This window comes from Hibiscus syriacus, unplaced genomic scaffold, assembly GCF_006381635.1.
Source record: "Hibiscus syriacus cultivar Baekdansim isolate YM2019G1 unplaced genomic scaffold, ASM638163v2 tig00110321_pilon, whole genome shotgun sequence".
NCBI classification, from domain to species: Eukaryota; Viridiplantae; Streptophyta; class Magnoliopsida; order Malvales; family Malvaceae; genus Hibiscus; species Hibiscus syriacus.
Window position 1 is genome coordinate 945,041 of NW_024062680.1, and position 22,018 is coordinate 967,058.

The 22,018-nt window shown below is 34.5% G+C and overlaps 3 protein-coding genes and 1 pseudogene across 4 annotated transcripts; 1 reads left to right on the forward strand and 3 right to left on the reverse strand.

Annotated features, from left to right (window-relative positions):
• Window positions 1–3,235: 3,235 nt before the first annotated feature.
• LOC120117799 lies at window positions 3,236–4,132 on the reverse strand. Its single transcript, XM_039138009.1, has one exon. It carries the CDS (start codon window positions 4,130–4,132, stop codon window positions 3,236–3,238), a length of 897 nt encoding a protein of 298 aa, XP_038993940.1.
• Window positions 4,133–6,921: 2,789 nt separating this feature from the next.
• Window positions 6,922–16,489, reverse strand: LOC120117645 (protein FIP1-like). 2 transcript variants are annotated; one of them, XM_039137889.1, is made up of 11 exons: window positions 16,294–16,488; window positions 15,674–15,787; window positions 15,421–15,470; window positions 15,267–15,333; window positions 15,057–15,129; window positions 14,637–14,692; window positions 14,405–14,501; window positions 7,653–7,737; window positions 7,483–7,545; window positions 7,334–7,393; window positions 6,922–7,150 (listed from the first exon to the last, which is right to left on the reverse strand). In XM_039137889.1, the coding sequence occupies exons 1-11, from the start codon at window positions 16,298–16,300 to the stop codon at window positions 7,136–7,138; spliced, it is 687 nt and encodes a 228-aa protein (XP_038993820.1). In that variant the 5' UTR covers window positions 16,301–16,488; the 3' UTR covers window positions 6,922–7,135. The 2 variants fall into 2 exon arrangements, with proteins under 2 accessions (XP_038993820.1, XP_038993819.1); XM_039137888.1 differs by having other exon boundaries at window positions 6,922–7,393; window positions 16,294–16,489.
• An 820-nt stretch (window positions 16,490–17,309) lies between these two features.
• On the forward strand, window positions 17,310–19,560 carry LOC120117643 (pentatricopeptide repeat-containing protein At2g06000-like). The gene has a single exon (XM_039137885.1). The coding sequence runs from the start codon at window positions 17,731–17,733 to the stop codon at window positions 19,381–19,383; it is 1,653 nt and encodes a 550-aa protein (XP_038993816.1). The 5' UTR covers window positions 17,310–17,730; the 3' UTR covers window positions 19,384–19,560.
• A 1,003-nt stretch (window positions 19,561–20,563) lies between these two features.
• LOC120117800 lies at window positions 20,564–21,718 on the reverse strand (annotated as a pseudogene).
• Between the last annotated feature and the right edge of the window lie 300 nt (window positions 21,719–22,018).

Sequence of the window (22,018 nt, forward strand, 5' to 3'; positions counted from 1 at the left end):
AATTTATTTTATTAATAATTTTTTTGACATGATATTTTTTATTGTTATTCTTTTAACAGATGATCAAAATATTAAAAAATTGAAAGCTAGAGTGATTAAATTAGGAGTAATTTGAAAGTTAAGTAATTAAATTGAGAAATCAACCTTTTGTGACCAAATTAGGAGTGAGAAGATATTTGAGTGATGAATGATGTAATTTACCAATAAAAAGTGTCATGTTGTAACAATTCCGCTAAATTTTAACGACGAGGTACCAAAATGAAATAAAAAATACACGTTATGTATGAATTTGAAACAAACAAAAGTTTAGCTATTAAAAAATATCGATAATTTAAGTACTAAACGTGTTGTTCACCCTAAAAATAATATCATTCTAATAAAAGTGTGTCAATAAAACCTATTTTTTAGAGGTGTGTTAAAAATATCTTTTAGAGGCGTGTTTTATAAAATGTAATTTTATTGACGTAATATTTTTTCGAATAAACTTTTTAATTTTTATAATTATTTAGGATAAAAATATAAGAAATAAGAATAATGAATTAAAAATATTAGGTGATAGTCAATAATTTCTAGAATATATGATTAAATGCTCTTGACACTTTTTCTTTTTCTTAGGTTATGGGTTTAATATTTATTAAGAGTAAAAAATTCCTCCCAAAATAAGAATTGTTATATATATATATATTATGTGTTAAAGATATGTATTTGCATAAACACAAATCAATTTAACGATGCCGAAAGATGCATAAATATTTTTAATTAGTTAATATATTTTTAAAATATTATAATTAAATAGTTGAAATTGTATTACCCGGAAATCAAGCTTCCGGTACAGTTTGAGAGCTGGTTCATTATAGCTATGCACGTGGACACACAGATTCGAGACCTCCAACACAGGTGACTGAAACTAGAAGGGGAAGGGGAATGTTTCCTCAACGAAAGCTTCTAACTTTCTTACCACTTAATAGTGCTTTGCAAAAACGCTGCATCTTGATAGCAATGCGTTGTCGACGAGCCGATTTCAGTACGCACAAGTTCGAAACGTATCCGCATTTTTCAGGTTGTGATTTCTTCTTTTTTTTCGATAATACAGATAATCAAAGATTAAGCAATATAAGCTTGGTCATTAACCACTAAGTCAGCCACCTCGTTAAGAATACACCGATAAAGAACCACGCCAAGAGGACACCCCTAGCCATTGCTGCGAGCTTATCAGCAACTTGATTAGCCTCCCTATATATATGACAAACTTTAACTTCCCAATCTCTGCTGATCACCCCGCGGATTGAAATGATTATCGCTCGACCCTCGAATAAATGCTATTGCTCGAATTCAAAATATCTAAAAAGATTAACACTATGTTTTACAGTTAAAATCTTGTAATAGTTATCTAATAATGACGTACAAAATACATTAAAAAGAACATCCTTTCACTTCAAGAAAGAAATCTTTATAACTTTAGTCCCCGCCTGTCGATCCTCCTAGTGAGTTTCTGCTCTAATATATGCATGCCGCAGTCCAACACAAAGTAAAACAAAAATCATCAACATTCATATGATCAAATGAAAGTGAAAAAACACGAAGAAGAAGAAGAGTTCGAAATGGCATGCACGTACATACATTTCGTCATCAAGGATGATCTCTCTTGCCATGAATTTATCAAAATCTAATGTTTTAACTTGAACTAGATCCAAATCCGACAACTGAAGTCCATCAAATCTAAAATCATCAACATTCATATGTGTTTTAGATAAATTAATATTTAAATAATTTGATAATGAATGTTCAAATATTCTTACGAATGACATACTTAAACTTAAGACATTTAAATATATTAATTCTCTCTTTAATCATTAAAGTCACTTGATTCGTACTTTAAAATTAGACTAACAAAACATTCAAACCAATCCCTCCCTGGACTTTGGGCACGCATAATAAGGTCCATTCTTTTATATGTACCTCAAAATTTGTATACGAATGATATAACTTCAATGAAAGATATATAACATATGGTATATAACCATCGGAGAGAGGGTCTACTCTTTTCTTTTTTATCTAAGAAGGTCCACTCTTGTTATGTAACGTCCAATTAATTATTCATGTAATTTTCCCCTCTAAAAGATTCCTCACCGTGGCTGGCTTTAAATATAGAAATCTGGACTTAATTCATATTAAATGATCCCAGCAAAATATTTATTCATTTCAGATTCCCTCGGATTTTCATTTTTTTAAATCTTAAGAGGATTCAAGTTTTTCCTAAATATTTTTTAGTTCAAATTAAAATAATTTTAGATAATATTTATTTTTAGGCCCAAGATTTTTACGGAAATACCTCGTTTACCAATAAATTTACAATGAAAGTAGTCAACATAAAATTAAGGAACGTATCTTATATCTCATTATAATTCTAAATATGTATGATATGTGAGTGTGAACTGGTTTTTTTCTTAATTATAATTAATCCTTTTTTTTAAAAAAAGGGGTTAATTTCATATTTAAAAAATCGTTATCGTTCTGTCTTCTTTCAGTTATAATTATCATTAATTTCATATAGATATGTGTATCATATTTCGTTATGAAGTAGTGCATTCGTGTCTTCTTTCAATTAAATTGATATGTTTTTAGTAAGATACACGAAACATGTTATGTTATGAAGTAATACATTCGTGTCTTCCTTCAATTAAATTAACATTATATTCCGTTATAAAGTAGTGCATGGATAGGATAAAAAAATTACTTCAAAAATAATTAAAAATTATATTTTACATTTCAAAATGTAGTTATTTCGCCTTTATTATATTAAGTACCTGCACCATATTCCATAACCGAATAATTGAACGAGATGACTTCAAACATAGAAAAATATTGAAATTACATTCCAAAGTCCCATTCCTAACATTTGAGTTTAAATCATTATTATATGGTTGTGAATTGTTTTCAATTTTACATATATTTTTCTCTTTTCTCTTTCAAAATAACTATTAATCTCGCGCCTTCTTTTAAATACATGCATATTTTGTTATGAAGTAATGCATTAAACACATAAAAAAATATTAATCGAAACATAGAAATTAGAAACACTGAAATTACATTTTAAATTCCATTACCTTTCTCTTTCCCAAAGATTTCGAGTTTTACATCAAACAAATGGATTATCACCCTCGTTAAAACCCTTTACTTTTTTTTCTTCTTCTTTAACGAAAAGATGATTATAAACCATTTCTTCTTTTAGAAATTAAGATAACTGGTGACGGTGTTTGGGCACAAATTTTCGAGCCCAAACGTGTTTCCCATTGATGTTAAACTTAGCTTTGCCACTACCATTAAGGATCATTTCAATGGCTGTTGTGGAGTAACAAACGATTCGAGCAAACAATGATTGTTCATTAGGCATCACTTCTTGCATATGTAATGATTCGATGCAATTCCCATAGAACCTTGTGAAAAATTCTCTGACTTCCCATTCCTGAACCGGATACCCTTTTGAGAAGGTAACAAATATGGTTCGATCATCTGGTGGGACTACTTCGTTGGCTTGGGTCAAAGGGTGTCCCACCCTGACCGGACCATTTCCTACCCCCTGAGCCAAACCTGGTTGAGCCGTAGGTTGTTGTTGTACTTGTTGTGACATCATTTGTTGCTTCTGTTGCTGGGCATGATTTGCTAAGCTCTGTGTGGCATTTCGTTCGATGGCGGCTTGCATGATGTCCCTCAACACCCTCATACACACCTCATCGACGATCTTCGCCAAACCTCGCATCGCTATCAGTCGGTGCTTGACAAAGAATTGGAGAGAAAGATCATTGTCAATCAAGTTTTGCATCAAAGTGACATCGTTGGCCGAAGCTGATATCGATACTTGGTCATTGTGAATGATGTTAAGACACACGAAAGCCTCATCGGCGAGTTCATTTATCACCATATAAGGCAAAGACAATATCTTTTTCACAACATGTTTGAAGCCAACTCTTTCCAGCCAAAGCCACAGAGCTACGAACTGAAGAGCTTCCACTGGGTCTAAACATAGATCTATGACGAGTAAGCTATATAATGTACGATCGATGTTGTGAAACATTTTAAAGTCCTCATCTGAAAGAGGAATCATCGTTTCCAATACTGCAAAACCAACCATTTTATTGTAAAAAATGAAATGAAAAAGCTAACCAAATCATATATGTTCATCATTTTTGACGGTGAAAGTAGAAGCAAAAGAGAAACCTGATTCTCAGATAGGAGTGAATTTGCCTTCGGACAAGATGAAATCAAGGGGAGGGGCCCCACCATAAAACAAGACAGTGTTTTCGACTTCATAGCTGTGTGTATGTGCGTTTATATATGTCTTTGTGCTGATGAGTGTGTCTTTGTGTTGAAGAAAATTGACCAATGGGGTGAAATAGTTCTTTCTTGAGGAATTAAAATATTCAATAACCTGAAAACCAACAAAAAGTTTGTTGGGTTTATATGTCAATTAAATAAAGAAAAAATGTTTATGACAAGGTAAAATTAATTAGAGTGTAGGCTTTGTATGGTAATTAGAGTTGGAATCATGTATGGTAATATTCATTATATGGTATTAAGTTATTTGACATCTATACTTATCTTGCAAATGTCTTCCCAACGTGAAAAACGATCTTTTCCCCCTCTAAAAGTTGCATTTCACCACATTTCAAATGTTAAATGATATAACAATTTAATCTTTATATAAATTAAACTTGATCGTAAACATAAATGAAAAGTATATAGAAAGATTGTTTCTCATTTCAATTATATAATTATTTATTATTTTATGTAATTTTTTACGGCCTTTAATTTTGCTTCTTTTTTTTTATCGAAGTTACATTTCATCACAAAATTTTACATTAAAAGAAGAGAATTCTTATAATTTTTTAATTATGTTATCTTTAGATTAACTAATGATATCAACTCAGTCAAAGATTTAATATAATATATCCATAAACTTGGGATTTATTCACGCATTATATTATTATTGATTACTTTTACATTATTAATTCTTCATTTGAACGTTGATTCTATTTTCAAACTTAACATCACCGATTGAATTAGTCGGAGTATCGATTCAACAAATTACTCAATGATGATAGTACTAAAATATATTACATGTTTTTCCATTTTATGTATTTTTCGTGAGAAATTATCAATTCGATGCCGCATCATAAGCTAAGGTGAAGTCGCTCAAATTTTATCAGAAGTTATATAACATATGGTATATAGCATTGGAGAGAGGGTCCATCCTTTTATGTAACTTCCATCAACTAATTATTCACCTCTAAAAGATTCCGTCACCGTGGTTGACCTTTAAATATCAAAATCTGGACTTAATTCATATTAAATAATTCCCAGCAAAATATTTATTGATCTTTGATTCACTCGAATTATCATTTCTCTAATTAAAACCTTGTTCGAGAGTAAAACGGTTCAAGTTTTTTTATCGAAATATTTTAGCTCAAGTTAAGTTTATTTTAGTTTAAATTTATTTGTTCGACATAAATAAAAATTGATAAATTAATTGAATTAAACTCTCAATCGAATAAATAAAAATGGAGAAGCCTTGTATTGAATTAATGTTCGACATAAATAAAAATTTATGTATAGGAGTGAGAAAAAACACTAATTCCACCCCAAAGTCATTCCAATCAGGATCAGTCTGTCTATACAAAGTGGCGTGGAATGAGTTATTTAGGGTCCACGCTGCTCACTTGATTCACCTGATGTATGTGATGATGGATTTCTAAACGTTGAAATCTTCTTCTGCAGTTCGACGTTCGACATCCGCTCAATCTCCAAGGCTCGTTCAAGCTTTAACCATTGATTTGTCATGACATTAATATCATTGAATATGATGATAAAAACATATTCAGCACCCGCATTCGATACATGTCTATATCCGACACTCACAACTGACACATAAATACGGAATGTAAGATTATGAGTGGGAATAAAAAATTACCATGGAATAAAATTATTGAGAATGTTGTATTTTGTGTTGATTTAGCAAGAATGTAAGATTACCATGTTTGGTTAAAGGAATAAAAGATTATTGGAATATATATTTGATCAAATTATCCTTATTATATATTTGTATAATATTACAAATTGTAAAATATTATATATTTTCTTTAAAAATTAAATTCATAATAATTATATAATTTTTTACAAAATTAAAAATATAAAAAATGTTTAATGAAAGGGTAAAAAAAATTTTTAACCCTGAACTTCATATAAAATTTTAATTATAGATTTTTTTTTTTAAATCTAAAATAATTTAAGGATAAATTTATAATTTAACCTTCGTAGAATTTTTATTATTCAATGACAGAAGAATGATATTTTTGAAAAAAAATAAAATTTTAAGGACATTTTAATCCAAAATGTCGGTAATGTTACAATACTAAAAAAAGGGAGGTAATGACATTCCCGGTAATATACCCCAAAAAATCTACTATTGATAAAACATTACCGGAATAAGATTCCCGGCCAACCAAACATGAGAATGTATGATTCTATCCCATGGGAATCCCACAATCCTTGAACTAAACACCCCTTAGGTGTTTGCAGCTTACATGATTGTTGGTTGTTCGAATGCGCTGGACCTCTGCTTCAGTCTCCGCCATTAAAGAACGAGCCAGTCTTAGCTCGTACTGCAGTTGATTCATCTACAATTAGAATAGTTTAATATCCTAGTTTCTGACAGAATCTAATACCGTCACACTTCTCTGGAAAAAAAAAACCGGGGAGCAAGGTGGAACGCTCACTATCAATGCTCAAAGTTCAATAACTTAAGGTGCATGGAGAAGAGTGAACAAATTGGAGTTTAAATACAAAGAAAAACTGTGTCACGAAGTGCATATCCAAAGATGTACATGAAATGCATATATTACAGCTATGTTACTCTGACTCGGCTGAGCATAAGTGTTGGATATGGATATCCATCTGATAAATTTTGTGTATTTAGAGTGTCAACCCCCATACCATGTCTGAATATGTCTCGGACATGGGTATGAGAAACATATACTTCAACAAGAAAAATGAGGGTCGGAGGCTCGGAGCAACATAGGACCGTAGGGTTTGCATGCCAAATGAACACCCAGCTTCTTAACAGGTTAAATCCTTACTCTTAAGCACTAGTCACCTATTTAAACCATGAACATGAGTATGTGTTCAAACAAGATAGAACAGTATGGAAAAGGGCAAAAGGTGCATAGGTGAACAACAGATGATATGCGAGCATGAAAAGTTTAATCGTTCCAAAGAAATCTCTGCATCGGTAAGGCGAATCAGCAAATTTTCATATTTCCGATATTAACCAGTGTACCTCAGCTGAAACTGTTTGCAATTCTTGATCACGTGCTGCTAATAGATGGGTAAGATCGACCTGGAAAAGCAGTCGAGAGTAACCAACCATTATTTTGACCATTTCTTGCAAAGTTATCCCAGAATTCATATGTAAAGATAGATAATAACCTGAGGTGTGGTTCCATCATTAGATCCTTCATATTTGCTTAAGCACTCTTGCAATCGGAGAACCTGCAGATAAAGATATATTGTTTGTATTACAGTATTCTGCTACGCTACTGCAAAATGAATTAGAAAAACAACTATCATGAAATATAAGTATAAGATGATCCAAGTACCTCCTCACTCAGAAAATGAAGGCTTTCAAGCTGATAATGCAGTAAAGCCATTTGCTGGTCAGAGAGTCGACCGCCATCGTGATACCTGGAACACCAATCAGAAACAAACATGGCATATAAACACCATTATGTATAACAACAGTAATGATTCATAATTTCTTATTAATCTTTTTCTTTGATTTCATGACAAATGAATCTCCGGCAACTATAATCAGGATATCTAGAAACCAGAAAAGCTCCCAATATGGCAATACTAAACTAATCTACCTAAATTAAAGATTGAAAGAAAGGATTTCTTGATTCTTATCAATGACAATAGGGAAAAAGACAGAAATATTTACCATATCCAATCTTCTCCAATTTTGACGCAGCAGTTGTAAAAGCTTTTGATATATAATAGAGAGCAATATTTCAACAGCAGAAAGCAGATTTAGAGCCATTCTAAAATGTGTGTGAGAGAGAGAGAGAGTAGTAGAGAGAGTAAAGGCGAATAGCAAGTTATTTTCCGATGAGATTTGGACGGTGTTTGTGGATAATCTTCGGAGAGTTTCACGACGTGTGTTAAGGGAAATGTTCTTAGTTCATGGTCCTATTCAGAGAGTCTTCATCCCCAAAGAAACAAGAAATCCAAAATACAGATTCTCCACTTTTGCTTTTGTGCAGTTTGGGAATGAGACTGGTTTGAAAAGGGCAATAGATAATCTAAATGGTTCAGTCATAGATGGGAGAAGGATTACGGTTGGAACTGTAAGATACAAGGAATCCCGTTCATGGAAAGAGCATAATAATAGTTCTTTCAAGAAGGCTTCACGTCCGATTACTGTTGAAACATCTAACTCAAAAGAGTCAGATGGTATTAATAGAAGTTTGAGGAATGGCAGAACGTATAAAGATGCTCTGATGTCGAACAGGATGTCGAGAAGTGTTCTGGGGTTCAAGGAATTTTCAGCTGAAGGTCATCACAGGGGGAAAGACAAGAAAAACTTATTGGAAGTTCACATTCCATCTGAAAGCTCGAGCTGGGTTAAAAGATCATTGACGGGGATTATCAAGCATTCATTTGAGATAGAATTAGTTTCAAGAGGCTCTAGTCAATGAAGTTATGAAGTCCAGATTGCTAGATGGGGATATGTCTGGAACTCTTGTGTGAACAAGGAGATGGGGAAGGGTGGTAGATATTCCTGAGCAGATTACTATTGGATCTTATGGAAGATCCTTCAAAGTCAGCATTAAGATTGGTTCGGCGAATGAGCATTCAAATCTATTTTCCAGTAACTTTCCGGTGGTCAGTTCCGATGAGGGACAGTTTGGAGCGTTTATGTCTGAGAAGGAAGAAGACATGGAGTGGTTAGAAAAGGAGGAAGATTCAGCAAGATCTGCAGAAGAAAATCGCCAGAGGGTTGACAGTTGGATTGAACAGGGTGCTGCTCTCAAGTTTGATGGAGCTGCTGGGGTAGATCAGTTTCAATGATTTGACAAAGTTGGGAAATGCATTAAAAGAGGGATGTCAGAATTGCAGAAAGGTGGGAGTATCAAAGTAGGTGAGTTTGCAGGTTTGGGGTTTAGAAATTCAAAAATTTCGTCTGCCGGATCTCAAGCCCAATCAGAGGATGATGGGTTTTCTGGACCAAATGTATCGAAGATAATTCCTGCTGGTCCAATAATTAAAATTGATAAGTTTGGGAAAATGATTCAGGATCAGAATTTGGTTGAGTCAGGAAATTACAGTAAAGAAGAGGGGAAGAGGACAGTTTCAGAGAATGTTGAACAGGCTGGTTTAGGAGTTCAGGAATCACAGTTAATGTTGCTAGAGCCAAGTATTAATATTTCTGGAAGTAAATCAAGGGGTACTTTTTTATGTAGGTCTAATAGATCGTTAAGTATTAAAAGTGTACCGTTAAAGAAAAGAAAAATGAGAAGTTATAAAAGGGTTTACAAAAGGTCTAGGGACAGAAAATACTGGCATGGGAGTGTCTTGGATTTTATGTCTAATAAAGAGGATGACTTATCCGTCAGGGAAGGGAAAGATTTGAATTCGAGAGCTATTGAACAGGTTAGCTTGTCAGTAGATTTAGAGTTTCATGGTTGTGACGATTCTACTGCTGGAAGAAGTTCGGGTGATAAGAGTATGGAAAGGGAGGTTGAAGGATTGCTTTCAGTGGGAGGAAGACCAAGTTCCAATTATGGATTTTCTAATAGAAGAGCTAAAAGACTTTTGTTAAGGGAAGCTGTAGAAAGAGTGAGCATTTTAACAGCTTCCTCTTCAGCCTTTTCAAATTTAGTGGAAGAAACACTAGCTACTTGGGAAATAAGTAAGCTGTTGGAGATTTCTTTTAAGCAAGGACAACAAGCCTTTTTTAATAAGATCATTAGCTTAGAGAAAGATTTGAGAATGGACAATCAAGGTGATCTTGATGAAGTTAAAGTTATCCATTGTTACATGGAATGTTAGAGGCTTGGGTAGAAAAGAGAAGCAAAGGGTTGTTAAGAGGTTAGTTTCTAAATACCATCCTCATTTTCTTTGGCTGCAGGAAACAAAATTGGAGAAGATTCAGAGATCTTTTCTTAGAAGAAACGGGTTAAATAATTTACAAGGGATTATTGAGTCTCCATCGGTTGGTTCATCAGGGAGATTACTGAGTTGCTGTGATGATAACATTTTTGAGTTGGAAAATCAGTTCTTAAACAGAAGATTTATAGCTATATCAGGGAGGTTTTGCGCCAATAATTTCAGATGTAGATTCATTAATGTGTATGGTCCTTCTGTTGAGGAGGAGAAATGAAGCTTTTTTGAAGAGTTAAGCATGTTCATAGGAGGTAACAGTGAACCTATTTGGTAGAGCTCAGAACAGGAATTCAATTAGGATTTTCAACCAATTTCTTCTATATACAGGTTTAATTGATTCGCACTTGAATGGAGGTAGGTTTACTTGGTGTAACAACCAAGATTCTCTTACTTATGTAAGACTAGACAGATTTTTGGTTGATAGCCAATTCATGACTGGTTTTCCAGATTTAGTCCAATCATTACTGCCAAGTTCTGTGTCAGACGTGAAAATGGAGGTGTTAATTGGGGGAAAACCTTTTAAACTGTTTAATTATCTGATAGATGAAGTCGGATTCGAAGATTTGGTCAGCTCTTCAATTCAATAATGTAAGAAATATCAGAGGAATGTTGGAAATTATAGTATGCTGAAAAAAACCAAATCAACCATAAAAAATTGGGCAGGGAAGAGAGATAAATTTCCAGGAGCTTTGATTTCAGAATTAGAATTGAAGATTCAAAAGTTAGAAGTGGATGTTCAACAGTTGCAAGATGGTTCCAATGGTGAGAAAGCAGTTGAGTTGAAGGAGTTAAGAACAGAATTGTGGAGGCTGTACAAGATAGAGGAGCAGATTTGGTTCCATAATTCAAGATAAAGTGGGTTGAAGATGGGGACAGAAACACCAGATTCTTTCATACTTATGCTTCAGTTAGGAGAAAGAGAAATGCTTTGAATGCTCTTTATATCAGGGGTAATGTTATTCAAGATCCGAATGTTATCAAGGCCACTGTCAGAGATTACTTTTTTAAGGCTTTTAATGACCAGTCAACCTTAGAAGCGGAAGATATTGGGCTGAATTTTTCTAGTATTTCATTGGAACAAAATTTTATTTTGGAGAAAAGAACTTACAAAGGAGGAGATATGGGATACTTTAAAATCTTGTAATAGCAATAAAGCTCCGGGGCCAGATGGTTTAAATTTGGGCTTTTTCAAAAGATTTTGGCATGTACTTAAGGGAGAGATTATGAAGTTTTTTCACAACTTCTACTTGGGGAAAGATTTGGAACATGGCATAAATCATACATTTATTACTCTCATTCCAAAGGGCTCAAACATTGGTGACCTAGATAACTATAGACCTATCAGCTTAGTTGGTGGATTATATAAGGTCCTCTCTAAGTGTCTTTCTAGGAGGTTAAGGAGCTGTATTTCAGATATAATTAGTCCTACACAATTTGATTTCATCCCAGGTCGACAAATTTTGGATTGTTCTCTAATTGCTAATGAAAGAGTTGATTTTTGGAGAAAAAATGGACTTAAGGATTGTGTTTTCAAGGCTGATTTCAAGAAAGCATATGATTCGGTTGATTGGGGTACTTTATTTCTAGTAATGGAGAAAATGGGATTTGGTGTCAGGTGGAGAGGTTGGACCAGAAAATGTGTAACCACAGCTTCAGTTTCAATTTTAGTTAATGGAGTGCCTTCTGAAGAATTTCCAATGGCCAAGGGACTAAGACAGGGATGTTCTTTATCCCCTTTGTTGTTTAATTTTATAGACGAACTTCTCAACTTACTGATTCTAAAGGTTGTTGCACAGGGACTGTTTTCTGGACTGGTTATTGGCAGGGAAGAGGGGTCTTTCAATTTATCACATCTACAGTTTGCGGATGATCTCATGGTCTTTTGCGGTGCTTCGAAAATGCAGATTCTAAATGTGAAGAGGGTGCTTCGTATGTTTCAAGTGATTTCTGGTTTATAGCTAAACATAAAGAAAAGAAAATTGTTTGGTGTTAATTTAAATGAAGAGGAAGTTCAGGAGTGGGCAAACATTATCGGATGTTCAGTAGGCAGATTTCCTTCTGATTATCTAGGGCTTCCTTAGGGGGCTACTAGGAATTCTGCAGCTCTTTGTAATCCAGTGGTTAATAATTTCTCCAACAAATTAGCTGGTTGGAAAGCTTCTTCTCTTTCATTAGCAGGAAGATTGGTATTGATTAAGTCGGTTCTATGTTCGCTTCCAACATATTACCTAGTATTGTTTAAGATACCATCTTCGGTTCTTAAAAACCTCAACTCTATTATGTCCAATTTCTTATGGGGAGGGAGAAATGGAAAAATTAAGATTCATTGGGTTAGTTGGCATAATGTGTGCAAATCAAAGATTGATGGGGTCTAGGTGTTCTGAATCTTAATTTGATGAATCGAGCACTTTTAGAAAAATGGTCTTGGAGGTTTACCAATGAAAGGGAGGTTGTTTGGGGAATTTATTTGTTCTAAATACAAACTGGATTCATCTTTTTTAATGTTGGACAGTAAGATCCCACAGAAAGTATCTTGGATTTGGAGATACGTGGTAATGAATCACTTCAAAGAGGACATTGTTGGCTCCAAGTTTAGAAGTAATGTATACTTTCCTAGTTGGAGATGACAATTTTATTCGGTTCTGGCAGGAAATTTGGGCTTTGGATTATCCTCTTTTGCTCATTTTTCCTAGACTGTTTTCTGTGTCTACAAACAAGATGGGCAAATTATTCGAATTTGGGGAGTATAGCTCTGAAGGATGGATTTGGGATGTGCAGTTTCGAAGGAAATTAAATGACTGGGAATTAGAGCAGTGGTATAATTTGATGGCTGTTATTTCGACTTTTTCTCTATCTATGGAAACTTCTGATGATTTGGAAAGGTACTGGGATGGGGTGTACACTGTAAAATCTGGTGTTAATCTCTGTTTATCAGATTCTTTAGGATCGGAAGAGGTCCATTTTTGGAAGAAGATTATTTGGAGGGGTCAGCTACCGCCAAGAGTGGAGTCATTTATGTGGCAGGTTGTTTTAGGGAAGCTGGATGTTAAGACAGAACTTGTTAAAAGAGGAATTCAAGGAATTGAAGATGTGTTATGTCCTCTTTGCAAGATGGAGGATGAGTCTCCCTCGCATTTGTTTTTCTCTTGTTCGGTGGTGTGGTCTATTTGGAACAAATTTATGAATTTTTGGAGGATTAAGTCTGCCTTTCATGCTAATGCTAAAAGTTTTCTTCTAGCTTGGGATGCTTTGAAGACTAACTCACCGATATGGTCTTTTATTCCAGAGGTCGTTCTTTGGACAACTTGGAAAATTAGGAATCTTATTGTGTTTGAAGGGGGAAGTTAGATATGGCAGAATATTTCTTCTTAGCAAGGTTTAGGCTTGCTTCTTGGTTCCTAGCAAAGAATAAAGAGGTTTCTATTTCTAAGGACTCTCTTATTTTAGATCCTTCTTTGGGGGACTCTTGTTCTCTCCATTCTAATCAGATTGTATCTATATTTCTTTGGTCTCCTCCTCCTATTTGTAAAACTTAATGTAGATGCTGCTACTACAAGGGATTGGAAGAAAAGCGGGTTAGTAGGAGTTTTAAAGGATTCCTCAGGTTTTACCTTAGACTCTTTCAAGGAATCTGCTGGTCCAGGGCCTCCAACATTTATGGAGTTAAAAGCTATTCAAAAGGGGTTGTTGTTCTATGCTTGTTTTCGAGAGCGGATCAAGGACCGTTTGATTATTGAAAGTGATAGCAAGGTGGCAGTGGATTGGGTTAAGAAGGTTGAATTATGTCCAGATGTTTATGCTTTTATTATTAAAGACATTGTTCATAGACTTAAAGTATTGGAAGGTGTTGTTATATGGGTAAATAGGACAACCAATTTAGAGGTTGATGCCTTAGCTAAAGAAGGAATAGGCTGAATTAGTGTTGTTGTTTATGGTTATTTTCTGTTTCTCTATTTCTGTTTGGGGTGTTTTCGAGGCTGTATCTTATATAATTTCTTATGTTGAATAAATTCCTAAGGCACTCTTTTCCTCCTTTCGCTGATTAAGGAGCTTCCCTACAAGCTCCATTAATCAAGAAGAGTTTTTTTAATGAGGCCTGATATTCTTATAAAAAAAAGAAAGACATGATTTCTTTCACGGTGAAATTTGAAAATTCAGATTGGATTGATAAAAGTTTTTCCGTTACCTTAAATCTTCCAAAGGACTTTGTGGTTGAAGGGGAGAATATAATGACTTCAAAACATCAGGCCGAGAATCCAATGAATTGTACTGGTGTACATAGCCTACAATAACCAAAAAAGTGCATATATATATTGGAATATAACTGAAAAAAAGAAGAAGAAAAAAACTCATATTATTGGCATGTTTTATTCAATTAAACTCTTCAAGTGGTTCTACACATGTATGTGTGAGCTTACCGATATACACACTCATAACAAAAGCAGAACATACTGCTTCAACCAACATAATAATCCTGCAAATCATGAAGGAAATTGTCAACGATATGTAGTTTTAAATGAAAGCGAGAACTTGGAATGTTACTGTACTATATTATTCAATTGCAACTTCTGAATTGACCCAACATTCCCACCAATCAATAACATCATACAGCCCCAATGATGAAATTGTAACATAAATCTAATTAGAATGAGCATCCGGAACTTGCAAACGTTTCAAGAGGCAAACATTTCAATCAATATGATAGAACACAACCAATATTTCTTTCTCCATCCCCTATAAAGGCTAAAAGGTAACTACTTGGTATAAATCCTTAAACAAGCATAAGAAATATATCTCACGCTTAAAATAAATGGAATTATTGCTGAGCCATAGATTACCTGCGTATAGCTGAGGTGGAAAGAAAACTAATATAGGGTTGCCAGACCATGACAAGCATCATTGCAGCAGTTCCTAATAAAACAATAATGAAGATATGACAAAAAAAATGACCTTTTACTATTAAATTTCATCATAATTCCTAATCGAAAAGGTTCCATGGAGATAAGCCATTATCGTTCATGCATGCGGATAAAGGAAAAGATACTCACCATAAGCAGTAATGGCAAATGGTAGACGAACAATATGCTTCAACTTCTGACTGAAACTATAATAACCCTACAAAACATAAAAACATTTAATGTCTTCTACTAAAGTTAGATGTCACTTAGGAAACCAACAGGATGAAGTAACTGGTAAAGTTACTTGTAAACGTATCTTCTGGATTTGATAAACATGATATTGCTGAAAAATGCCTGTAAAACTTGAACAAGAACTTAAACGTTAGCAGTGCACTCAAATCCTTGTTATAGTACAGCATTCCTTCTAAATCAAACCACAATATAAAGGAATATTGTATGCAAATCTATAATCTAAAGCATCCCACGGATGGTAGAGATCTGGAACATCTTTTCTTATTTTCATTCAATAAATACAAGAGAAGACCAAGCAAAGAGACCTGTGACTACTAAAAGAACAACATCGCAACTGCAAAGCAACTGTAAGACGAAACTCCCGAAACTCCCAAGAGGCTGAAATATCCAAGGAGCTGCTGCAGCCAATATTGCATAACCTGCCTTAAATTTGAAAAACAATCAGAGTTTGCCTAATTACCCATTGAAAGATTCATTGTTTGATAGAAAATAGTTATGAACTTCAACTTGCCAGTATGAAACAGTAAAAAACACCCCCAACTTTACACCTTGGTTTCCGGTGACCAAATAATAGAGCCTCATGAAGTATATCAAGGAAGCTACAATTGACTCAAATTTTGAAATTACCCATTACTCATTTGAGTAAAAATTTTGCTAAGATCAAGTTAAATTAACAAAATTTGATCCCTACAGTCAAGTACAGGGAAATGCTATTCCAAATTTTACATTAAACACGCGTAATTATTGAATAATTCTATTCGGTAAAACCCAGAAAGCGATTATTAAAGGGCATGATCGAAGGAACAAAACTTAAAATTCTTCAAGTAGCAGAATTGTCCCACAAAATGGAGGTAGCTGGTGAATGAAAAAACGATGAAAATGAAAATTTTGAAATGAAAATGGAAGTGAAGGATTGAATGCTTACATAGCATCTTCCTGAGGAGATGTAGGATTAGAATAAGCGATCCTCTGATTAGACATCTTCCACCACTTCTCTGGAAAAAGGCTTCAACTTTTTTCAAATTACCCAGTTTTCAGGGAAAGAAAGCTGGATTGATACATTGTTCCCCCCCCCCCTTTCTTTCTCTTTGGGATGGGGTCAAGGTTCAGTGCTGCAACAAACGTTCTTTGCTTATTCTAGGAACTAAAATACACCTTATAAATGGGTTATTTTTCAAAGTTATACTTTAATAATTTAAATAAAATATTATTATAAATATATTATTTTATCTAAAACAAAATTAATATAATAATTATTATTATATTTAAAAAGTTATATATTATATCAATTTGATAGTAGTTTCAAATGATTTAATAAATTTAACATCTTATATTTAAAATTTCAATTATTTTGATATTTTTTATAATACAATCAAATTAAGTGAGTCTATCAAATCAAAGTAATAATTAAATAGTTATGTTCTATCATAAAACAACAATAAATTATTGATAATTATTATTATATTAGAAAATTAATATAATACTTCTAGAAAAACAAATAATTTAAGAGACGAATAAACACTTAATTGATAGAAATTTTTAAATATAAAAAGTTAAATTTATTGAATCATTCTAAATTATAACGAAATTGATATAATGTATAAGTTTTAAATATTAAAATTATTATTTATACTATACCTTGTTACTATTTTATTTTGTTTATAATAATATTTTAATTGTTTGATTAAATTATAACTTTTAAAAGAAATATGATTCATTTATAATTAAACTAATAATTGAGTGATGTAGAGCCTTTCAATGAAAATGTCAAATGGAAATGGCATCCTACAGGCCCAATAGCTATAGCCTTATATTGCTGGTTAAGCATGGACTAAAGCAAGCCTCAATGGGTCTTTATTTATAAGATAAAATGCCTAAGCCTTTAAACCCTAGTCTTGTTTTCTATTTTGGATAGTCGATAGTCTATCTTGACAAGGCAGTGAAGTGAGCCAGCAAAAACAAAAGCCCTAGTACTTCCTTTTATTGCTATTGCAGGCATTACATATTTTCTACATTTCTCATCGAAATATCCCTTTTCCATTAAACAGCTCTAACATCTTTCGTCTTCCCAATGAGCAGTGATCACCCAATGATCCTTTTTAGTGAGTGAATGCTTGAGATTCATAATGGGTTTAAGCTCTTCTCTGGGTTTATATCATACCAGTCAGTTAGTTTGAGCTGCGGATCATTTTGTCATGGTACCATACTTGTATTTCTCGTTATCGTCATGAAGATTTTGAGTTTTCAATGAAAAACCCACCTTTGAGCCTGAGGTGTCCAATAGAAAATCCAGTCATTTTCAAGTAGAGAAATTTGGGTATTTAATTAAAGCTAGTTATGTCGTGGGTTTACAATCTTACAGATGACCCTTTTTTCATCGGCAAATCGTCTCTCAAGGGTTCGAGCAGCCTCCAAGGCCTTCATTCCGCGGTGTCGCATCCAATTTCACGGCTTGTCTCATCCGCAAGGTGATAAAGGGGCAAAGGCAATCCAAAAGCAAGAGTCTTGGTTTGTTAAGGTTGTATGCACTCTCTTTGTTTACTCACAACCGTTGGATGATTCCTGCTGGGGTTACTTGAGCAAGAATTTGACGCCTTCGACTGAATTCAAAGTTGTTAAGTGGTTAAAAAATCCAGCTTTCGGATTGAAGTTTTTCGAGTTAAGTAGGGAGAATCTTGATATTACTCATTCTTTTTGGACTTATAACTTGCTTATTAGGTCATTATGCCATATGATTTTACATGGTTCTGCTAAGTTAGTTTTTGATTATATGAAGATTGATGGGCATTTGCCTGATACTACTTTGCTAGGGTTTATGATTTCAGCTTTTGGGAGGGCTGGTGAGTTTGATATGTCAAGGAAATTGCTTGCTGAGGTTCAGTCTGATGATGTAATTGTCACCGTTTACGCAATGAACAACCTGTTGAATATGATGGTTAAGCAAAATAAACTAGAAGAGGCAGCTAGGTTATATAAAGAGAATGTAGAATCAAACTTCAACCCGGATACTTGGACGTTCAATATTCTAATTCGAGGCCTTTGCAGAGTTGGGAAAGTGAATCAGGCTTTTGAGTTTTTTAATGATATGAAGAGCTTTGGTATTTTTCCTGATATTGTTTCATATAACACCATTATAAATGGGTTATGTAGGGCAAATGAGATAGACAGAGGCCGTAGTTTATTGAATGAAATTCGTTTGAGAGATGATTGTTCCCCGAATGTTGTGACTTACACATCGGTCATATCTGGTTATTGCAAGTTGGGCAAGATGAAGGAGGCATCTGCTCTTTTCAGTGAGATGATAAATTCCGGAACTGTGCCTAGTGTTGTTACTTTTAATGTTTTAATTGATGGCTTTGGAAGAGTTGGTGATATGCTTTCCGCTAAATCAATGTATGAGAAGATGGCTTCTTTTGGTTGTAGTGTTGATGTTGTTACATTCACTTCCTTGATTAACGGGTATTGTCTGATCGGAGATGTAAATCAGAGTTTGCAGCTTTGGAATGCAATGAAAGTGAGGAATATATCTCCAAATGTTTATACCTTTGCGATTACTATTAATGCTCTATGCAAGCAAAATAGAATACACGAGGCTCGTGGACTTTTGAGGGAGTTGCAATGTAGGAATATTGTTCCGAAACCATTTATCTTCAACCCTGTGATTGATGGGTTCTGCAAGGCCGGGAATTTGGATGAGGCCAACCGGATAGTAGCAGATATGGAGAAGAAATGTGAACCTGATAAAGTGACATTTACTATTCTCATTATTGGTCATTGTATGAAAGGAAGAATGCTTGATGCAATTAGCATTTTCGATAAAATGTTATCATTTGGTTGTGCCCCAGATGGTGTTACTGTACATTCTTTGATATCTTGCCTTTTTAAAGCTGGGATGCCTAATGAAGCCTTCCGTATTTCTACAATAGCATCATGGGACATGAAGTTGACTGGTTCAACTTCCATGGATAACAATGCTCATTTGAGGATAAATAGAGATGTGTCTGTTGCTGCTTAAGATAAAAGCTTCCCTGATCATCGAACTTGGTTTCATCACCGAATATCAAGTATTCAATCAAGCATCTCGAGTCTGAAGCACAATCCAAGTTGCATTCGGTAAGTGAAGTCCTTGTGTTCTTCAGATCATAAACTGCAATTATGCCTATTATTACCAATCAACTGTTTAAGCTGGATCTTTATGAAATTGCAACTCTACAAAGTTGGCCTTTATATTTTTTCTCCATCCGGCGAGTCCCTTTGTTCATTTTCCATGTATGCTAAAAGTAACACGATCAAGTTCGTCAGGGACAACATTAATTGCAGGGTAGTTCAACACTCTTCTTAGCCAGAAATCAATTTCCATTTTCCTTTTCAATCAATGCAGCACTTATAACTAGTAAATGCTACTTTAGAAAATAAAGCAGAGAGTTGGCTATTACTTGCAACCTCAGAAAGATGCAGACTTTTTTTAGTTTAGCAGCATAGTTAAAGCAGTGGTATGCATGTGTACATGGATGTATAATCTTAGAGCATCTGTTGTTAAATCTGAACTTGGTAGGGGAACAACACCAGTAAATGCTATAAAGCTTGCTTGATGCCTAATGGATCGGAAAGGACCACAGAGGTTAGCTATTTATCCTCACAGTTTGGTATCTGTTGTTCCATGTCCGGTAAAATCTCGAACATTGTAATGTAAAAAAGTAAGCAATTCCATGTTTAGGGTCAGGAAAAGGGGAACAGGTAGATCAATTTTGTGTTTTAGATTTCATTCTTCGTTCTTTGGGGCAATTCGAAATTCTTTTCAGCATCTTGGATGATACCTGCTACATGCAACATTCAATATGGTATCTTGTATAAAATTAGGCAGTATGCCATCACTCGTGCAATCCCGATATTCCGATATCGACAGCATTAAAAGAGTGACAATCCGATAATCCTTGTATAGGTGCTATTGAAAGAACAGGCAAGTTGAATGATCTTTGAGGGAATAATAAAACCACATAACTTGATGAAAATTTTGTTACACAACAAGCATGTCAAATATGAGATCTACATTGTCTTTGGTGTATACAACTGATTTGCATCTTATAAATGCCTTTATAATTATTGAGTATTAAGTCAAGCACCTTCAACTAAAGACCATGGCATTGATCCTTCACATTCTTGGACCATAATTTAAACACTAAGCAATGACATAATCAAGACAGTTGCTCAATCAGATCAAGCAACAATAGGGTATGATGCACATGTTTTACACCTGCAACAACCAAATTCAAGATATAAGCATAAAGGGAATGCCAGTGACTTGGTATGTTGGATTTTTTTTAAAAAAAAGTATGAATTTGGAGTCTTTAGAGGATCATAATCTCTTAGCCGTATCTTTTGAATACGTATTGAACACAAAATAAAAGTGTGAAATCCAACTGAGGATGAGACTTACCACACATGTTTTCCCCCATCTCCATCTTGAAGTAGCCATTTTCACCCTAATCGGCTCCACATGAGTTCTTGATGAGCCAATATGGAACACCGTTCTCAACTCCATAACCTACCGCGAGAACAGCGTTGTTCACATCCTGCAATATAAAAAAGGCAGGAGTTTTGGATTAGGCACAAGATGCATTTGACATATATCTATATTTGACGGACAAGAAAAACCTTACCTGTGAAGTTCTACCACATGTTTCATCGGATAAAACCCCACTTTTGTAAAGCCGGAAACTAGAGATTACTTGATAGGCCACGCTAACTAGCCGAACCAAGGCGACTGCATGCTTTAGTTCGTCTTCAGCACCCTATGTTCCTTTATCCGAAAGATGAAACATTTAAATCCACAAGGCATTCGTTTTCAGCTTTATGCCAGAAAAGCAATGCCGTGAACTTACCATGATAATGTTGACAGAGCCAGCGACTTTAACGCCCACATTTTCGGATGAGAATTTGCATACACCATCTTTTCCAGTGTAGGGGTAAGATTCCTCGGTATCAAGGCCGCCGTTATATTTGATGTATTCAAAGGCTTGAGAAGGCAACCCACCATGGCAACCTTTGTTATTAAAGGCTCCAGCACAGTCCACAAGCTGCTGCTCAGATAAAGAGATTCCTTTCCCAAATGCCTGATGGTAAGCTGCCTCCAAAGCCCCAGTGGTACTGCAATATCCAAATGCATAAAGGTCACAGCTTAAAACGTTTACAAGCTAAACATTTTTATTAAGATACCCGAATCCGACATTTGTGTTTAACACAAATGTGAATATAAATACGAGAGCTAACCTGAATGTCCAGCAAGATCCACAGTGGACTTGTTCTTTGACAGCGCTGACAATTCCTGCTTCCCTCCAATCTTTCTGCATGTATTATTCGATTATTGTGCATATGTTATCCACTTATCGCAACACTAGCATCCAACATTCAAACGGTATCAAATAATATATCATCGTATAAGATTCTTTATGCTCGTATATGTACCGATTCAGGAAGGACGACATCAGTGAGTTGGTGATTGCCCTTAGAGTAGCGGAGCAATTTTGAGCTGCTCCGAGCTTGTATTTTTGAAATTCTTCCCAGCTCCAATCAGCAAACTCTGCATCGTTCACTCAAACAAATGATAAGCTCATGATAAAATACAAACAAAACATCATGAGTTCACAGTT